General features: G+C 40.7%; 1 protein-coding gene across 5 annotated transcripts in view; it reads left to right on the top strand.

Moving 5' to 3' along the window:
• Positions 1 to 3,153: 3,153 nt before the first annotated feature.
• USP34 (ubiquitin specific peptidase 34) overlaps positions 3,154 to 21,652 on the top strand; it is a 224,607-nt gene continuing 206,108 nt past the window's right edge. For 2 of the 5 annotated variants that reach the window (XM_043468841.1, XM_043468842.1), the window contains exon 1: positions 3,540 to 3,725. In XM_043468841.1, the coding sequence (XP_043324776.1) occupies positions 3,683 to 3,725 (43 nt within the window). In that variant the 5' untranslated portion in view covers positions 3,540 to 3,682. Of the gene's footprint in view, positions 3,726 to 21,652 lie in introns of all 5 variants that reach the window. The other 3 variants (XM_043468840.1, XR_006269446.1, XM_043468843.1) reach the window with 3 other exon arrangements.

Here is a 21,652-nt window from a genome sequence, read left to right as displayed (position 1 = left end):
AAGATTCTAGTTAGGAGGCAGGCAATCTTGTTTTACTGGCTTCTATACTTTCCTCTCTCAAGCAACTGAAGTGGATAAAGGGATGGTGAACTACAGCCCATGGGCCAAATCTGGCCATTTTCACATTTTTGTATGGACTGTAGGCTAAGAATGGTTTTTACATTTTTAAGTGGTTGGAAAAAATCAAAACAAAAATAGTATTTTGTAACACATGAAAATATGAATATCAATTTTCAGTGTCCATTATGTTAAAATTTTTATTGGAACACAGCCACACTTATTCCATGGTGTATTATCTACGGCTGCTTTTGTGCTAACAGAGTTGAATAGTTGTGATGAGAGACTTGGAGTGCCTGTGATGCCTAAAATATTATTTGGCTCATCACAGAAAAATTTGTGAGCCCTAAAGTGATGACTGAAGCTCCATGATCATGACAAAAAATCTCTAGACTCTCAAAAGGATTTTAAACTAAGCATCATTTCACACAATTTCTTAAAGTAAGACAATTGGGTGGCAATTGTTAAGAAGCTATTTCTTTAAAAATCTGAGTGTGTCTTGTATATATCCTGCGTGTGCTAAGGCTCTTCAGTCGTATCCAACTCTTTGCGACCCCATGGACTAGCCTGCCAGGCTCCCTTGTCCATGGGATTCTCCAGGCAAGAATACTGGAGTGGGTTGCCATTCCCTTCTCCAGGATATCTTTCCGACTCAGGGATTGAACCCCCATCTCTTATGACTCCTGCATTGCTGGGCAAGTTCTTTAGCACTAGAGGCACCTGGGATGTATTACATCCTAGTACTCTGCCTTTATGGTATTAGTTGTCCTCATTTTCAAGAACTGTTATGGGTTCTCTCTGGTCTTAAACCATAGTGGACCCACATGAAAATAACTATCAGTTAGCAATGTGTTTGGCTACAAATAATGGAAATATAAGAGTTGGTTAAGGAAAAAGGGATTTATTTTTTCTTGCATAGTCAGTCTAGGGGTGGAGAGCTGCTCAAAGATGCATCAGGGTCCTATACCTTATTATCAATTGTACGGTTGGCTTTTACCCTGTTGTGGTTTTGTTGTTTAAAAAAATCACAAACCAGATGCTTTATTAGAGTATCAAGATCATGTTTCAGGCAGAAAGGGTTAAGGGGCAGGTCTACTGATATTTGTCCTTTTCTTTTATTAGGAATGGGAAATTCTTTCTCAAAGACCTGTTATGAGTCCAAGCTGGCTCTGTTCGCCACAAGACAGGCCAATAAAAAGGAGATGAGGTGTTTAGGCAAGGACTTTATTTGGAGAGCCACGGCTGATGGATAAGATGGCAAACTAAAGTCTCAAATGACCATCTTGCCAAGTCTGGATGCTAGGATCTTTCACAGATCAGAGATAGGGGGTAGGTGAAGAAACAAAGTAAAAAGGCCATTAATCTTGCAAATATCTCCTAGAACGGCAAGCTCTGGGGCAGTGTATGTGTTAATTTCTTCCTTTCTGCCATCTACAGGTGGACAGGGTTCCTAACAAAGGCACTTTAACAGTAAGGCGGAGAAGCAGGATTTTGTGAAGCAGGCCATTATGTATGATTCAGATAACAAAAGCAGAGAAAAGCAAGTCATCCAAACACTCCACTGTGGAGTCAGAATTGGCTTTTCCCTGCAACAGACCTGCTCTCCAGATTTCTGCTTATATTTCATTGGCAAGAACTCAAAACAACATGGGTAACCCTAGAGAAACAATTACATGATGTTTAAAATTTTTTACATTGCTGATTAACAATGTTGTATTAGTTTCAGGTGTGATTCAGTTATACATATACATGTATTTATTCTTTTGCAAATTCTTTTCCCACATATGTTATTACAGCATACTGAGCAGTGTTCATGACGTTTTAAAGCAAACACCAAGAATCCCTGGGGCTTTCCTTTCACGCATCAAGCTTCCTGACTCTGAGCTGCCACCAGTAAAACAAACTAGGGTTTGGTAAGTTTCCCTGTGGGAAGAGAAGAGGGATGGGTGGGAATGGATGTTGGATGGACAATGGCTGCTACAGGATCCAGTCTGCAGAAACCCAAGTTTTGTGGGAAAGCTGGGAAGAGAAGACAATGGCAAAATAGTTACAGCTCCTAAGGATCACCTGCTCGGATGGAACAACTCAAAACAGGTTTAACACAAACTTTACAGCATCAACTTAAAGCGGCAGAAAGGCAAAACGGGCAAGGTGGTCCTCGAGTGAAGGGATGGTGTGATCTAACCGCGACAAAATCTGTAAAACAACTCCCACAAGGCCTCCAAAGCTCTCTGGCTATGGATCTCAAAGATGCTACTATGTAAACTGGACTTCTCAGTCATATCTCTAAAGGAACGTACTGGATATAGAAATCAGTGAGGACAGTATCAGTGCAGGCGAGGAAGATTTCCCCCAAGCTCGCTACTTGTTACAACAAACTTCAGCTGAGTGGCCCCTTCCCTCCACCTGTTCTTCATTCTCCGCTCTCCGACTTAATTCCCGTATTATTTGCTCTTCGCGGAGAAGCATACTACGCTGTTTCAGGTGAAGACTCTTAGGGTAATTCGTAGGGGGCCCTCTTGCGGAAAAAAGAGGAGATGGCCTGGGACACTTCACTCCGCCATTTCTGGTCACATCAGTGTTATCACTGCTCGCGGACAGACGAACTGCACAGAGGCGGGCGAACAACACGCCCGCAGGTTAAGCCAGCCCTGGGCTGTTCGTCCAAAACCCCGCGGGGAGAGGGCTGCGGCGTCGCTCCAGCCGGCTCTCCCGAACCCCAGCCTCCCGCAACCCCAAAAGCCTGAGTTCGGGTGAGGGGGACGGGACAAATGAGTACCAAGTGCCCCCGGGGGACCCAGAGTTAAAATGGCGAAGCGCAGGGGCGGGGGACAGGGCGGCGAAAGTGACCCGGCGCTTGCTGAGTCTCGGGGCCCGCGGAGCGGCCTCGGTGGGCGACGCCGCGCAACCGCGACCTGCTCGGAGCTCCGCCATCTTCTCCAACTCACCCGGACTCCCCCCGCGGCCGCGCTGGCTTCGCGCTTCCCTTCCGGCCGCTGACAGAGATCCGGGCTGGGCGGGGTGGGCGAGCGCGCGGAGGGGGTGGACCGAGGGCGGGGAGGCCCGACGGAAGAGGAAAGGGAGGGCGGCAAGCCGGCCGCGGCGGGGTGTGGGGCGTGCGGCGTGTGTGCGGAGGGAGAGGTGGGAGGCGAAGAGAGGGAGGGAGGCGCAGGAATGAGAGCGCGAGGCCCTTCTCGTCTGCTCCTTCGCCCGGACGGAAAAAGCCGAGCGCAGCCCGAACGCTCTATTAAAATGGCGGCGGCGTCGGCGGTGGCCGCGGCGTCTGGTCGGTGAAGTGACTCTGCTGCTTCGCTCCCCACCCGCCCCCTCCCTCCCTCTCCCCTCCCCCCGTCCTCCCCCCCCTTCCCCGCCGCCGGCGCCTCGGCGCCCCTCCGGCCCGCGCACCTCCCCTCGCCCCCCTCCTCTCCCCCGCCCGCTCCGGGGACCGCCGGCCCCCTCCCCCATCCTCCAGCTCCCCGCCCCGTCCCCGCCGCCGCCCGCCCTCGTCGCCTCCCCGCCCCGCCGGCCGGCCGGCCCCCTCCTCCGCCTCTCTCCCCTCCCCCCCGCCGATCGGGATCAGTCAGTGCGATCCGAAGCGGGGGAGGGGGGGGGCGGCGGCCGAACGATGTGCGAGAACTGCGCAGACCTGGTGGAGGTGTTAAATGAAAGTAAGTAGCCGCGGCGGCGGCCTGTCGGGGTGTAGGGTTTGGGGTCCCCGCGCCGCTCTCCGGCCTCCCCGAGCTGCCGCGGCCTGCGGGAGACGGCGGCCGAGCCGGCCGGCGTGCGGGCCTAGCGCCCCGGGAAGGTGCGCGGTGGCGCGGCCGCCGCGGCGCCTCGGGCCCAGCCCGGCCCGGTTACCTGGGCGCCCGAGAGGGGCCCGCCGCGGAGCTCGGCCAGGCCTGGCCTGAGCGGTGTCCGCTCTCGGAAAGTTTCCTCATTACAGGTGTCAATTAACGAAGGCACTAATGAGCCTTCGCCTCCTTCGCCCTGACGGGAAGGTGAGGCGAGGTGGGGTCCGAGTACCAGTCTCTCTTCTGCAGTCCGAACCCTTCGACCCTCCGGCCGCCCTCTTTGATTTTCAGCGTGCGGCCGAGGCCTCTTACCTGCTAATTTTCATTAAACTCCTTGGGAGGTGGTTGGTGGTTTTCCCCTCCCTTGGGGGTGTGTAGGTGTATTAAACCTTTCTGCCTGTCCTTAAATAGCTGAAAATGAGCAGTGATAGTGATTATTGGAACCCTTATATCTGTTTTTTTTTTTTTTTTAATTAATGATGTCTCTTAGTGTACCAATCGTCGTTTTAATGATCAATTCTCTTATATCAAGGAGAGCACTGTAGTACAGATACCATCCTGGGATAGTCATGGCCTGTCTCCTGGAATGAAAGGCCTTATTCCATATACTTTTGATTATTACAAAGCGTGCATTGCTCTTTTCTAGTTAGATTCCTTTAATTTATTTCACTCCAGAGTCTTGTAAGATGGTATCTTAGCTTAAAGAAGCAAGACATGTTGCAAGTTAACTATTTCTGGGCTGAAAGGCCTAGTTGGGCGAGGTGAATTAGATAAAAGATTAATTTACAAAAAGTTGAGGGTTCAGAAAATGTTGATTTACGAACAGCTTTTGTGGATTTTGAATTTGTATTTTGTGTGTGGTATTCGAAAGACTGCCAAACTGTTTACTTCCTAATCTTTAAAACAACTTGATTATAAAATGTATCGTCTAGTTTGTGTTTAATGAGCAAAGGCAATAATAAAAGTGGAAGAGTTCTACTTTACTTTCGCCTCTGTTTTCTTCCTGACAGGTGGAAGCAGGCTTTTGCATAAATTCAAACTATACTTTCCAGTACGTTTCATCCTAATTTTTCCTGAAATTTTAAGGTTATTGTATATATATATATATATATGAAAATTTCATAATTGAAGGATAATTGCTTTATAGAATTCTGTGGTTTTCTGTCATACATCAACAAGAATCAGCCACAGGTACACCTTTGAGGTTATTTGTATGTATTTTAAGATACTGTTATTTTTAGTGCAGGTGGTTTATGATATGATAAACTTAAGTCCTTATTACTTGTTTCAGTGAACTGTATTTTATATATCTCAGATGCAAGTTGTGGGACTATGGCTTGATAATTTTGAAACTGGAAACGATAGCTTTGTTATTTTATATATTAGAATAACCTGCTTTTGAAATATTTTATTGAAGGATAATTGCTTTACAGAATTTTGTTGTAAGAACCTGCTTTTAATAGTTGTTTAAAAATTAAAAACTTTAGACGTGCTATCTAGAGACACTAAAGTTTGTTAATCTTTATCTTTTGAAAAGAGACATAATGAAAGAACCCCTAGAATTTAGCACTTTAGGGAAACCCTTAGAGCAGTTGATTTATGGAGAGTTAGAAACTTAGCTTTTGTTACCTTTAATTAAATATGGTTAGTTGAGCCAGTTTCACAAAACCTGGCGGTGCAGACCCTCTAAAACTTCAGTTTAAGAATTTGACTTTTAAACACTAATCTGACAAAGAAGCTTCCTTTAAAAAAAAAATTACTTCAGCAATTTCATTTGTTGGTATACCAAGCTTTGACATGTTCTTCCCCCGTTCCTCCTTCTCTTAGTTGTTTTACAATTGTTTTCATTTTTCCTTTGTTTAGTTACTGTACCTCAAACATAAGATGCTTAAGTTTCCTGAGAACAGGGGGTATTAACTGTATCTCATTATAGTAACATTTATCCATGACTGGGTTGGAGCATGATGGTTGGAACTTGATAAAACTTGTTGTAATTAAAGTAAGTTATAAGTCTGTCTTGTAACCTCATTCACAATAATTGTACATGAAATCTCTTTTTTATCCTCCATACAGTTCTGCAAAGATGAACATCACTTTATCCTAGATTAGAAATTCAGTTAAAGCCCCCAAATACTGTACTCAGATTTTTTCTTTCACTATAACTCCCTGAACAGTTTAACCAAAAGGAGAAATAAAATTAGTATATTTTTTAGGTGGTGTGTTGGGAAGATAGAATTAAAATAAACTAAAAACTTACTTCTTGTTTAATTTGCAAACTGATCAAACTTCAGTCTGTCTGGACACACTAGTAAATGTATAATGTAAAAATTTCGTGTTTTAAGTGAAAAGATAGACATGATGTGGATAGTAGAGCTTTATATCTAATACACTTAAGAGTTTTGATAAGGTTAATGACTTGCAGTGAAGTGTTTATTTTAAAAATAACAAAATGTAATGTAGTTAAAAATAGATGACAAAATACAATAGCTTCCTTTTGTCATCAGTTTTTGATGAGGATATTAATATTACCAGTTATACCTCTAGTCCTGCTGAGAATCTAAACCTCTCACCATAGAAATATGTACAGTATACAGACAGAATTTTGTAGGTTAAGGGACCACTGAAGTAACGTCTGTGGAACCAGGCTTAGGACTTGGTAATAAGGACCACTGCATTCCCTTTTTTCAGTATAGTCTTGACAGATATCCTGAAACTTGAAATTAATTTTCAAAATAACATTTGGCTTTAGTGTTAGAATAACCAGTTTCAACAATACTAACAGCAACAAAAAAAAATAACAATACTAACATACTCGAGTTTTCATATTCTTTCCAGTGCTTTGTTTTTAATGAGGAAGATGTCTTAAAAGTTTGGAATATATTGAGTGCATTTTGCTCCTGTCAGTTTGGAGAGTTTCGTTCAGTTTAGGAAATAATTTTAAGTTTATATTCCTTTACTTGTTGAGTTTGTATATTTTCTGCTTTTATAGCTACTTTTTTGGACTAGGTTAACTAACATTTGTGGATGTTGATGAGAAGTTATGTTTTGGGCCATTTGCATATAGCTAGCTCAGCTAGTTAAGTGAGGTCATTGTCTTGGTGAAGTAAATTTCTCTATAGCAGAGTGAAAATGGCCTTAAGTGTACAGCCATCTTTTGAACCATTTGTTTGCTGTGGATTTTACTCTGTGTGTGTCTAGTGAATTAGACTTTGCCAGATGTTTTAAATGGGCATTTCATTTGTCTTTCCTAGCTGTCCTTTGTGATAGGCAGGAGTAGGTATTAGTATCACAGTTTTTTTTTTGGCCTTGCCACGTGCCTTCCAGGATCTTAGTTTCCTGACCAGGAATGGAACCAAGGCCCACTGCAGTGAAAGCATGGAGTCCTAACTACTGGACCACCAGGAAACTCGAGTATCTCAATTTTGAAGGTGAAAAAGTTTGAACCTCAGAAAGGCTAAGTGATTGGCTGAAGATCACCTGTCACCTGCTTAGTAGTCTTATCGAAGTTAGAACTCAGGCTACTCTGATACCAGTATTGGCAGAATAATTGTTTGCACTTTTTTTTCTTAATGGGTTTCCCTGAGAGCTCAGTTGGTAAAGAATCCACCTGCAATGCAGGAGACCCTGGTTTGATCCCTGAGATGGGAAGATCCGCTGGAGAAGGGATAGGCTGCCCACTCCAGTATTCTTGGGCTTCCCTGGTGGCTCAGCTGGTAAAGAATCCGCCTGCAATGCGGAAGACCTGGGTTTGATCCCTGGGTTGGGAAGATCCCCTGGGGAAGGGAAAGGCTACCCACTCCAGTATTCTGGCCTGGAGAATGCCATGGACTGTATAGTCCATGGGGTCACAAAGAGTATAAGGCTAAGTGATTGGCTGAAGATCACCTGTCACCTGCTTAGTAGTCTTATCTAAGCTAGAACTCAGGATACTCTGATGTCAGTATTTGCAGGATAATTCCGTTTCCATTTTTATTTTTAAAGAATATTAAGCCATTTGTGTTGGGAACTTTATGAGTTCTTTGAGGTAGGTACCTTATCACCCGTTTTTAGGTAAGAGAACCAAGGATTAGGGTCACTAGACTTTATTTGGTGGAGTCAGGATTTGTAGAGGACTTAATCTCAGGGCTTCCCTGGTGGCTCAGAGGTTAAAGCGTCTGCCAGCAATGTGGGAGACCTGGGTTCGATCCCTGGGTCGGGAAGATCCCCTGGAGAAGAAAATGGCAACCCACTCCAGTACTGTTGCCTGGAGAATCCCATGGAGGGAGGAGCCTGGTAGGCTACAGTCCACGGTGTCACAAAGAGTTGGACACGACTGAGCGACTTCACTTTCTTTCACTTTCTAATCTCAGTTTGGGCTAAAAGCTCATGCTCTTTAATAATTAGGCTATGCTGTAAAAACTTTATGATGATCTATTCAAATGGAAGACATTATGAATACACTGGCAAAATAAAAAATTACTAAACTTTTAAGTGTTTTCACAAGTTTGGGCTTGATTCTGTGCTCACTGTAAAAAGAATTTATAAGTCGTGGTAAATGTAGCCGAATGGTAATCTGTCTTAATATATCTTAATATTTATCAGCAATGAGCTCTTTAATAAACTACACATTTCTAGGGTTTTAAAAATATAAGTATATAGGCATGAAATAATTAGTAATGTAACATTTTTTGGTAGACATTTAATTCTAAAACTTGAACTGATTGGAAATTTGATTTTACTGCAATAAAGTACCAAATTGCTAAATTTTTTATTTCAGTAAACCTTGCTAAGATTATAGTCTCTTAAAATAGTTACTATTTGAAATATTATTTTTCAAAAATAGTTTCAACTCATATATCTTTATAATAACTTATAAAGCACTAGTAGATTATTACTAGCCAACTATCTGCATTGTCGATGATAACTATTGATATCTAGCTTTAGCACTATATTTATGAAATATGTTAATACTTTTTATATGTTTAATAATGATAGTATCTATATATCTACAAGTGTTTATGTGTAGGTTGAACGTGTATTAATGAGAATTTTTATTTTTTTCAGAAAATGTGAAACTTTTCAGTAATGACCAAGGTGTGATAGACTGTTGCCAAACGGGCTGTGCTCCCTTTCCCTTTTTCACTTACTCTTATTTTTCCTGATTGCAGGTTGCAGGGACTTCCCTGGCAGGCCAGTGGTTAAGTTCCATGCTTCCACTGCAGAGTTGTGGGTTACTTTCCTGGTGGGGGAACTAAGATCCCATGGCATGTCCCCTCCTTCCCAACCCCCCCCCCCCCAAACTATTCAAGTTTAAGTCACCTGTAATCTTACTATCCAATGATGATTTCTGTTGATACTTTGAAGTATTTTTACATCATATTTTTTAGGTACATATTTACACTTTTTTTTTTTTCCGACTGTACCACTTGGTTTGTGGACTCTTAATTCCCCTGCCAAGAATTGAACCAGAGCCCTCTGCAGTGACTGGACCTCAGCCACTGGACCACCAGGGGGTTCCCAGCAGTTTTAAAATTGAGAATGAGACACACACACACACACACACACACACACACACACACACACACACACACACACACACACACACACACACACACACACACACACACACACACACACACACACTTAGTGTCACACACACACACACACACACACACTTAGTTTCACCTTGTTTCACCTAAGATTGATCATTTCCCTTAACTTTCTTAAATTGAGAATGAGAGATACACACACACACACACACACACACACACACACACACACACACACACACACACACACACACACACACACACACACACACACACACACACACACACACACTTAGTTTCACCTTGTTTCACCTAAGATTGTTTGATCATTTCCCTTAACTTTCTTAAATTGAGAATGAGAGATACACACACACACACACACACAGTTTCACCTTGTTTCACCTAAGATTGTTTGATCATTTCCCTTAACTTTCTTAAATTGAGAATGGGATACACACACACACACACACACACACACACACACACACACACACACACACACACACACACACACACACACACACACACACACACACACACACACACACAGAGTTTCACCTTGTTTCACCTAAGATTGTTTGATCATTTCCCTTAACTTTCTTAAAACATGTTTTTGTCTGTATGATGTTCTATTTTGTATGCAATTTAATTTTTCCCCATGGTATTCTTGTTTTCAGTTCTTCAGTATTATAAATAAAGCTGCAAATGAACATCCTTGCATATAAATCTTTTAATCACTGGGTTTTTAAAAATAGATTCTTAGAAGTGGTTAAAAATACAGACTTTCAGAAGTGGTTTTAAAAATGTAAACTTCTTTGTTTTATATTGTCTAACTGCTTTCCAGAGAGGATATACTGATTTCTATTCTTTCAGTGGTGTTTTTGCAACTTAAGCACTCTCACTTTTGCTGAATATTTCAGCAAAAAATGTGATAACTGATTTTAAACACTTTTTTATTGGCTGTTTGCATTTCTTATTTAATGTGTTGGTGGTGTTCTTTTCCTACTCTTTAGGTTTTAATGTTTTGTATTATAAGAGCTGTTCACTTACTAAATGTATCAACCCTAGGTTTAGTTTATCATGTACTCCCCCTGCCTTTTTTGTGTGCTTTTTCACTTTGTTATTTTTAATGATGTGCTCAGTTGCTCCTCAGTCATGTCCAACTCTTTGCCACCGTTTGTAGACCGCTAGGCTCCTCTGTCCATGGAATTTCCCAGGCAAGAATACTGGAATGGATTGCTATTTCTTCCTCCAGGGGATATTCCTGACCCAGGGATCAAACCCGCATCTCCTGTGTCTCCTTCATTGCAAGCAGATTCTTTACCCACTGAGCCACATGAGAGCTCCATCACAGCACAGTTTGGAGCAAACTCATGTTTCTAGCCTCAATTCTCACTTTTTTCTGTGAGGCTTTCTTAAAACTTTTCCAGTCTCTCTTAAAATGACAACATATACCTTTCGTTTAGAATATGCACATAAGTTACAGCCCACCCCCCTCCCCCCACTTTGTTTTTTAAAAAAACAAGAGCCTGCCTTGCTGGATGCTGAATTCCTTAAAGTCAGGAATCATGTTTTGTTTCTTTTCTTAGTACTAATTGGGCTTCCCTGGTGTCTCAGGCGGTTGAGAATCTGCCTGCAATGCAGGAGACCCTGGTTCAGTCCCTGGATTGGGAAGATCCTCTGGAGTAGGGAATGGTAATCCACCCCAGTATTCTTGCCTGCAATATCCCATGGACAAAGGAGCCTGGTGGGCTACAATCCATGGGGTCACAGAGTCAGACATAACTGAGCGACCATATTAGTAATAGTATAGTGCCCTGTAGAGAGTAGGTGCTTAGTGAACATTTTAGTTCATGAAAAGTTCTTGAAGAATATGATTGCCTAAGTAAACCAGTGTTCTTGGGCCTCTTGTGAGTAGTGATGTAGATATAAGAGTTTGTGGATGAATTATACAGATTGTATCACATATGTTATGTGTTTATGCAAAATATCCACACCAAGCAGCTACATTCTAAATTAATAGGAAATGCAAAAAGGCTATATATATTTTTTCTATAAAGACGGTGAGATTTGAGTCTGGGATGAAAGTTTACTAAATTACATTTATTTAAAACTTTATATACCAGGAAAATAATTGGACTTTTAACTTTAAAGTGATTAACACTTGTTACTGTTATTTTTCTTTAAAATTCTGTAGAAATTTTTAAAAAGTCTGGAGAAGGAAATGGCAACCCACTCCAGTATTCCTGCCTGGAAAAGTCCATGGACAGAGGAGCCTGGCGGGCTGCAGTCCATGGGGTTACATGACTGAGCATGTGTGCATGAGGGTGGAGGGAGATGGGCTGGTAGCAATAAACTGGTAGAACTAAAAAAAAAAATGTCTTCAAATGTAGGTTACTCAGTTAATTGGGATTTGATGTAGTTTACACCTGGCCTCCTCTTGCACTTTTTTTTTTTTAAACTGTGGTAGAGACAGCTTTCTCTTGTCCTGGCTATAACCTCTTCTAGAGAGAGACCTTATCTAGCTTACATCCCCTGAAAGGCCCTTCTCCTTGGCCATCGCTGATTGGATTCCAGATAGACTCCTGACCTGGTGGATTGGTGGGACCAATGTCCATAAATCAGATATTTCCTGCCAGAATGTTTGAACTGAAGAACCAGGTAGCTGTGAGTAGCCAAACTAGAATTAGTGCTTTGGGTAGCTGACGTGAAGGAGCAGCAACATTGAGCAAGTGGAGGCAGCTATTTACAGAAGAGAATTGGGGCAAATTGTGAAAACAGTTGACATGGAAGCTCTATAAAGAGACAGAAGTTAATATCCTCATGGCTTGCTTTCTTTATCTACATACACACACACACATATACATATATATATATTTACACACACATACATATATATGTATATATATTTTGTTTCTTTTTTGGCTGTGCTGGGTCTTAGCTTTGGCATGTGGGATCTTTAGCTGCATGTGGCATGTGGTCTCTAGTTCCCCAACCCGGGATTGAACCTGGACCCCCTGTATTGGGACCATGGAGTCTTAGCCACTGTACCACCAGGGAAGCCCCCATTCCTGCCACCCCTTCCCCAGATGTGCCTTTCTAATACTGAAGCCAGAGCTCCTTTTTAGTTGTCTCCTCTGTACATACCATTTGAGTTAATGTGCAACCAAAAGAGTTTTGATTCCAGTATTGCCACATGCTGAGCTCTCCAGTATTGGAGACTAGGTGTAATCTTTACCTGTGAGTGCTTCTTTACCTGTGAGTGCTTCGTTATAGTCTGGTTTACTTTCTTGGAACATGTTGAGCAAAGTGTCATCTGTAGTGTTTGGTGGCAGGAAAACATTTAGGAACCCGTATTGTTACTTACTTATCTCTCTACCAGGGTGCTTAGTCTTTGAAGAGAATGAAAGTAGCTTTGTTGCTTTTCTTTCTAAAAAGGATACCTGCTTTTTTAGAAAAAACCCAAATAGTGCAGAATATAAAGAAGAAAATTAGGATAACCTGAAACTCTGCTTTCATGTAAGAGATCATGTTTTAGTAAACATCTCTTAAGTCATTCTTTTTCTCTTTCCTCAGATACACTGTTTTATGTAGACAAACTAATTACATGTTACTCTGTTACTTTTATTGATACGAAGTAGGTTCCTTGTTAATATGTACTTACATTGTCATTTTTATGGTTTTAGTGTAGTAGTCCATTGTTCGGTCATACACTAACTTAACCAGTCCTCTCTTGAGGTGTTTGGGTTGTTACATGACTTTGGAATTGTCTAGTTATTATTTTAAATGTAGCCTCTCAAATCAGATTGCTGAGTAGCTCACAGAGCATATCTGGAAGGAAATCTGGCAATATGATGAAACTTTATTTTTAAAAAAATTTATTTAGAGAAAACTTTAAAAATTATCCTTCCAGCGTTAGAGCATGAGTGTAAAGGCTTCGTAGTCTTTGAAGTGTTTATTCTGACTCTGTGGTTTGTGGGCCGTTTTAGCAGTGTATTGGTTCTAAATCACCACAAGACAAAATTGGAAGGGACTTTTTACTCTGGGTAACTTTGCTGCTAGACTCATGAACTTTATTCTGATCATTGAGAAAGGCTCAGTAACCAGTGATAAATGTAGCAGTTTAAGAGCAGTTGTAAGAAAACTAGCTCAGAATAAATTGAGAGTTAAGAAAATACTTAAGACAATAGAGCTTTTGCATTGTGTTCAATGTAAGATAAATAAGGGGACAATGGACCCACTGCTTGGTAGAGTGGTATAATAGAGGGTGGTGGTCAGCAGAATGTTCTTTTACTCTAATACTTTGTTTCCATTTTCCCTTCTGAGAGGAATCCCCTAACTGTAAGGATAAATTATATACTAAGAGGGAATCTAACCTCTAGATTGGTAAGGAATGATGAGAGCTTTCTTACAGTGTTAAGATAAAAAATGTTCAGGAATGGTACATTCCTTTCAGTGAAAGAGATAAAGCTATGGTTCTGTGTAATTATTAACCTTTAGCTTATTAAGTTTCAAGAAAAGCAGAAATTGGCAAGTATTATCTTTGGTTATTCCTCCCACCACCTCCTCACTTTGGGAGCTGTGAGAGAGACTTGCCACTATTAAATAATCACTCACTGAAGAGTGAAAGGATAGTGTAAAAATTGATGTGATACTAGTAATTTATGTTAAACGTATCATATTTTGATTACATCAAGTCACACAGAATCTGAAGCTCTCCTTGTAAAAAAGATGAGGTTTGTTTGTGTTTTTTTTTTAGTTGACTTGGAGAGACATCATTGGTGGCAAGCCATAGGGTCTTATCATTAATTTTTTTCTTCTTCAAGATTTTCAGTAATGATCCTAGGTTTATGAACTGTTCTTGGAGTGGCATTGTTCCTGTTCCAGTGGAGTGAAGGTGACTTTGGAATCTCCTCCTCTGTTTCAAAGTGAAAAACTCATTTTGATCTATTTTGTGATTTGGAGTTACATTAAGATTTTGGGAGGAGAAAGAGGGGTAGAAGCTGCTTTATAAATAAGCTTGAAAACCATTAACAATATTGGTGCTCAAAAAGCCAACACAGTCTGAAACTCCAAGTATAATGGGTAGTAGTGCAGTGCTTGTGAGTTGGAATATTGTGTTGAATTGTATACAACACAATGATGATCTGCTTGTGAAGCTATTTGAATATTGTGTAATTTCACATATCTTCATGGCACCTCATAAAAATCATGAGAAATATAATGATTTGGCCAAGATTACACAGCTAATAAGTAGCAGAGCTAGGACTAGAATTTAGTTCTTACTCCTTCAGTATACCTTTATCTAACCATGCTCTTTGTTTTTTTTTTAAAAGAGAAACTTGACAATGGGAGTTGGAAGTGAATTGAAGTCCCTCAGTCGTGTCTGACTCTTTGTAACCCCATGGACTGTAGTCTACTAGGCTCCTCCATCCATGGGATTCTCCAGGCAAGGATACTGGAGTGGGTTGCCATTTCCTTCTCCAGGGGATCCTTCCAACCCAGGGACGGAACCGGGTCTCCCACATTGCAGGCAGACGTTTTACCCTCTGAGCCACCAGGGAAGCACTTGAAAACCTGTTAAAGGAATTACAGACATTGTGCATGTGCGTGTTCAGTCGTGTCTGACTTTTTGCAACTCCATGGACTGTAGTTTGCTAGGCTCCTCTGTTCTTGGAATTTTCCAGGCAGGAATACTGGGGTGGATCACCATTTCTTTCTCCAGGGGATCTTTCCAACCCAGGGGTCAAACCTGTGTCTTATGCATTGGCAGGGGGATTCTTTACCACTGGTCCACCTGGGAAGCTCATAGGCAGATTGTGACTAAAGTGGATTAGGCAAGGTTTCAAGGAAAGTGAAGGATGAACTGATCCTTCAACTGGATGGGATAGTTACTACTGTTTGTGGATCTCTGCATGACACAGGCACTCGCATCTCATCCCCAAACCTGCTTTGTTCTTTTTCAGTGATGTTCTTTACTGCCATCGAGCCTTTCTTTTCCCCTGGAACTTAATCGCCTTTCTGTGCCTGTAATTTTCAGAGAGGCCTTTATTAAACATCCAGTCTGAAGTAGTTCTAGTTCTTACCCTTAGTAGCATTTACCATAGTTGAGAGTTATGTACTTACTTTTATTTACTTGTGTAATGTCTTTTTATTTTTGGCTGCTCTGCCTGGCTTCCAGAATCTTAGTTCCCTACCAGGGATCAGACCTGCGCCCTATGCAGTGAAAGTGCAGAGTCCTAACCATTGGGATTGCCAGGGAATTCTCTTCAATGTCTTTTGTTATGTAGGGTTACAAGTTCTATGGTTGTGACTGTCTTAAATTAACTGTTTCGCAGTGCCTACACATACTGGGATCGATCCGTATCTATTAAAATATTTGAAAAATCTTAAGATCACTGTAGGTGGTTAATGGAAGATGAGGGTAGGCTGGATGTGGTGGTTTTTCCTGTTTTCTCAGTTTTGGGGGATGTTTTAAAGTACTGTCAGTCCTTTTGTGATGTCCTGCTTTGTACCCCAGCTTCATTAAAAGGTACTTCATTGATTAAAAAAAAAGAAACTCTCATTTCGTCCCCGCCCCGCCCCCCCCCCCCCCTCCCATGTTCCTTGATATTAGCACCTATGGAATAAAAGTCTAAGTTTGGGAATTAGTTTTTGAAGCCAAGTTAGGACTCTGCATGGACCAGGAAGAGCACCCTATTTAGCAGAAAGAAATGAAAGCCAGTCAAGGTGTGTGCTGTGTTCTGGTGTGGTCTACTCTTTGTTTGATTTTGCTTTTTGTGTCATATTTTAGATTCCACATATTTTATTCTAACTTACTTGACTTAGGGTGATAATCTCTGTGTCCATCCATTTTGCTGCAAATGGCATTATTTCATTCTTTTTTATGGCTGAGTAGTAGACCATTGTCTAGATACGCCACATTATCTTTATCCATTCATCTGTCAATAATTATTTACAATGTTCCATGTCTTGATATTGTGAATAGTGCTGCTATGAATATAGAGGTGCATGTAGCTTTTTATAGTTTTGTCCAGATATGTGCCCTAAAGTGGGATTGCTGGGTCATTTGGCAGTTTTATTTTTAGTTTTTTGAGGAACCTCTATACTGTTACCCATAGTGGCTGGACCAATTTACATTCCTACCAACAATGAAGGAGAGTTTTCCTTTTCTCCTGGTGTGGTCTACTCTTGATCTAAGATCCATATAATATTACAAAGACTCATTTCTCTGTGGCTTGCTTTGCTGTACTTCCTTGGTTTGGCATTTCTCATAGTAGCAGAAATGGCTACTGCACACCATCTTTATACCACACTGGAAGCCACATATTTATACTACGCAAAGCAAAACAGAATGTTCTCTGAAACCTACTGTACAAGAACAAAGAAGCTACTTTTTCCGAAACCTTGCTAGCAGATAATGCTTCATAGATCATCGGCCTTATTTCTAAAGTAGAGTTCAGAGGGGATGGATTTTGGTTGACTTAAACTGATGACCCATTCCTGAAGCTGATCCCAGCAAACCTCATAGATTTAAAAAAGGTGTTTTCCCCAAAGAAATTTGGCATGTTGTGATTATAAAGAAGGTGAAGTTGTTTTGGGACAGCAAGGACATAGATACCTAGTACACTATACTATGCTGAAAACTCCCTTTTTTTAACTTTTGGAAGTTTTATAATTTTATTTGACAGTCAATGGTTAGTTCTCATCTACATTGACTATAAAGTTTTGAAAGTGATGACAGGTACCTGAGTAACCAATGTATTGAGTTTGTTTATTGAATCTTTATCCTCATTGTGTTTTCTGGATAACCACACACACATAAAATATGGGACATTTCTTATTCCTTTGGCCCTTACTGTTTTGTTGAGCCCAGTTTCAATGGGCTCATCTGGACATCCTATCTCCTTAATGGCAAATTTCTGGATCTCTTTCAGTGCCTGAGGGGCACAGTTCTTGATGCTCACTCTATGGATGCACTCATGAGTGTTGGTGGTATATTTTCTCATCGCTAACCAGAATGGTTGAATGGTCTTATTCTCTTCACCCATCTTTGTGGGAGTCATTCTGCTGGGTCCAGGTTGGAAAATTGAAAATCACTTCTAAATATCCTGTTTACTGACTTGATTATTTTTTATGTCTTTATATTTAAATACTTTTTCCAATATATAACATGTATTGAATATTTAACATTTGTAAAGCATTTGCTGGGTTATGTTATTCTGTCACTAAGTTATGTCCGACTATTTGCGACCCAGTGAACTTAAGAACGCCAAGCTCACCTGTCCTTCTCCGTCTTCTGGAGTTTGCTCACACTCTTGTCCACTGTGAGTCACTGATGGCTATCTAACCAACCATCTCATTCTCTGCCTCCCCGTTCTCCTCTTGCTCTCAATATTTCCCAGCATCAGGGTCTTTTCTTGTGAGTTGGCTCTTTGAATCAGGTGGCCAGTGTATTGGAGCTTCAGCATCAATCCTTCCAGTGAAAATTCACGGTTAATTTCCTTTAGAATTGACTGGTTTGCTCTCCTTGCTGTCCAAGAGACCCTCAAGAGTCTTCTCCAGCACCACAGTTCGAAAGCATCAATTTTTCAGCGCTCAGCCTTCTTTATGGTTCAACTCTCGCATCCAAACATGACTACTGGAAAAATCATAGCTTTGACCAGATGGACTTTTTTTGGCAAAGTAATGTCTCTGCTTTTTAATACACTGTCTAGGTTTGTCATAGCTTTTTAAATTTCATGGCTCCAGTCACTGTCCGCAGTGATTTTGGAGCCTAAGAAAATAAAATCTGTCACTGTTGCCACTTTTTCCCCATCTATTTGCCATGAAGTGATGGGTCCGGATGCCATGATCTTAGTTTTTTTGAATGTTGAGTTTTAAGCCAGCTTTTTTAGTCTTTCTTTCACCCTCATCAAGAGGCACTTTAGTTTCTCTTCACCTTCTGCCATTAGAGTGATATCATCTGCATATCTGAGGTTGCTGATATTTCTCTGGCAATCTTGATTCCAGCTAGTGATTCATCCAGCCTGGCATTTCACATAATGTATTCTGCATATAAGTTAAATAAGCAGGGTGACAATATACAACCTTGGCATATACTTCTTTCCCAATTTTGAACCAGTCAGTTATTCCATGTCTGGTTTTAACTGTTTCTTCTTTTCCTGCATATAGGTTTCTCAGGAGACAGGTTAAGTAGCCTGGTATTCCCATCTCCTTAAGAATTTTCTGCAGTTCATTGTGATCCACACAGTCAAAGGCTTTAGCATTGTCAATGAAGCAGAAGTAGATTTTTTTGGGGGGGAATTTCCTTGCATTTTCTATGATCCAGCAGATGTTGACAATTTGATTTTTGGTTCCTCTGCTTTGTCTAAATCCAGCTTGTACATCTGAAAGTTCTCGGTTCACATAATGTCTAAGTCTAGCTTGAAGGATACTGTGGTAGATAGAGAAATATATTTAGATATGTATCTACCCTTAAGGAAGATTAGAGAATAATACAGTTGAGGCAGTATGATAGTTGAGTGATGTCTATGACAGACCTGAGTTCAAGTCCTGTTTCTGTCATGTATTAGGTCTCTGGCTTTGGTTAAGTTCCTTAATCTCTTGGTGTCTTCTTATTTACTTGAAAATGAGGGTGATAACACCTAAATGCAGGGCTGTGTGAGGATTAAATAAGATAATGCATATCAACACTTAACATAGTGCCAGTTTGTAAGAAATATACAAATCTGGTTTTAGAAAAGGCAGAGGAAGCAGAGATCAAATTGCCAACATCTGCTGGATCATGAAAAAAGTAAGAGAGTTCCAGAAAAACATCTATTTCTGCTTTATTGACTATGCCAAAGCCTTTGACTGTGTGGATCACAATAAACTGTGGAAAATTCTGAAAGAGATGGGAATACCAGACCACCTGACCTGCCTCTTGAGAAACCTGTATGCATGTCAGGAAGCAACAGTTAGAACTGGACATGGAACAACAGACTGGTTCCAAATAGGAAAAGGAGTAATTCAAGGCTGTATATTGTCACCCTGCTTATTTAACTTATATGCAGAACACATCATGAGAAACGCTGGGTTGGAGGAAGCACAAGCTGGAATTAAGATTGCCAGGAGAAATATCAATAACCTCAGATATGCAGATGACACCACCCTTATGGCAGAAAGTGAAGAAGAACTAAAGAGCCTCTTGATGAAAGTGAAAGAGGAGAGTGAAGAAGTTGGCTTCAAGCTCAACATTCAGAAAACTGAGATCATGGTATCTGGTCCCATCACTTCATGTGAAATAGATGGGGAAACAGTGGAAACAGTGGCTGACTTTATTTTTTTGGGCTCCAAAATCACTGCAGATGGTGATTGCAGCCATGAAATTATAAGACCCTTACTCCTTGGAAGGAAAGTTATGACCAACCTAGACAGCATATTAAAAAGCAGAGACATTACTTTGCCAACAAAGGTCCGTCTAATCAAGGCTATGGTTTTTCCAGTGGTCATGTATGGATGTGAGAGTTGGACTGTGAAGAAAGCTGAGTGCTGGAGAATTGATGCTTTTGAACTGTGGTGTTGGAGAAGACTCTTGAGAGTCCCTTGGACTGCAAGAAGATCCACCAGTCCATCCAGAAGGAGATAAGTCCTGGGTGTTCATTGGAAGGACTGATGCTGAAGCTGAAACTCCAATACTTTGGCCACCTGATGCAAAGAACTGACTCATTGGAAAAGACCCTGATGCTGGGAGGGATTGAGGGCAGGAGGAGAAGGGGACGACAGAGGATGAGATGGCTGGATGGCATCACTGACTTGATAGACATGAATTTGGGTAAACTCCGGGAGTTTGTGATGGACAGGGAGGCCTGGCGTGCTGTGATTCATGGGGTTGCAAAGAGTCAGACACGACTGAGCGACTGAACTGATGCAAAAAACAATGGTGTGAGAGGAAAAGTATTAAATTCCATTAATGTATGTATAGCTAAAGTGCAGTGAAGGGAGTAACTTTGGTATATATTACTCCAGCTAATTTTCTGTGAGTACTTATAAAAAATTGAGTTCATTTGTACTCCTCTCTGTCTTATGAACATTTTTTCATATCCTTATGCTTATTTGAGAACAGAACTTAATGGCATCCTACTTTTAGTCTTTTGAATGTAACACATATTTAACTAGTGTTTTTCCTGTGAAGAAAAAAAAATTAAAGTATCCTTGAACGTAGAAACCTAGGTCATGTGGTCAACAGGTAAAAACTTCTAAGACTTTTATTGCTGAATTGGCTTCTAGAAGGGTTCTACTAATTTACGTCCCAACAGCAGTGTTTGAGAGTGCCTGTTTATTTGCATTAGATATTTTTAAAATTTCATATATAGGGGGAAAACAGATATAGTTACTATCCTAAACTACTTGATTCCTGCAACAGTTCAGATATTGAGGTGTTATTGCATTGTTTGTATTGATGTATTTGGTTCTTAAGTTTTAGTAACGAGTAGTCTATTATTTAGAAAGACTTTTCCCATTCTGAGATCACATATTCTTCGCTATTTTTTCCAGTTTTTATGAATTTTTTAGTTTTTAATCCATCTGGAATTTCTTTTGGTGTGTTATAAAGTGGATCTAATATTAGTTCTTTCAAACTGCTATTCATTGATTCTGGCATCCATCTGTTTTTTTCACTGTTTTGATATGCCATCTCTGTGTTACACAGAATTTTTGAGTGTATTCCTGGAGGTCTATTTTTAGCTGTTTATTGTTTAATTGCTCGGTTTTACTTTAGCCATGTCACGATATAGTGTAGCACCTGACAATATTAAACCACGTTACTAGTGAAAAGTTAGTTATTCCTTGAGATAAAACTTCAGAATTCTTTTGTTGTTGTGTTGCCCTCCTCCACATTCTGTTGGTATTTCAAGTTTTTTTTTTTTTTTGAATTTCTATTGAAATTGCATAATGTTTATAAATAGCAGGAGTTGACATCTTAACAGTATTGATTCTGCCACTTCTGGAAGCATAATGTGCTTTCCCATTTATATACTCTTCTCTGTTTCTTTGTGAAATATTGTGGGGGTTTCCCTTTATGTAGATTTTGTGCATTTCCTTTATAGTTATTCCTAGGTATTTTTGTTTCTTAGTATTAATGGAATTTTTACACACTTTTATCATTATTTTTGGTAACAATTTTATTGAGTTACATACAAGTCACTCATTAAAACTGTACAACTTGATGGCTTTCAGTGTATTCACAGAATTGTGCAATCTTCGCCACAAGTTTAGCGCACTTTCATCACCTCA

This window comes from Cervus canadensis, chromosome 5 (genome assembly GCF_019320065.1).
Source record: "Cervus canadensis isolate Bull #8, Minnesota chromosome 5, ASM1932006v1, whole genome shotgun sequence".
Classification (NCBI taxonomy): domain Eukaryota; kingdom Metazoa; phylum Chordata; class Mammalia; order Artiodactyla; family Cervidae; genus Cervus; species Cervus canadensis.
The sequence above is the reverse complement of the archived record's forward strand: the minus strand, read 5'-3'. Positions and strand labels throughout refer to the sequence as shown.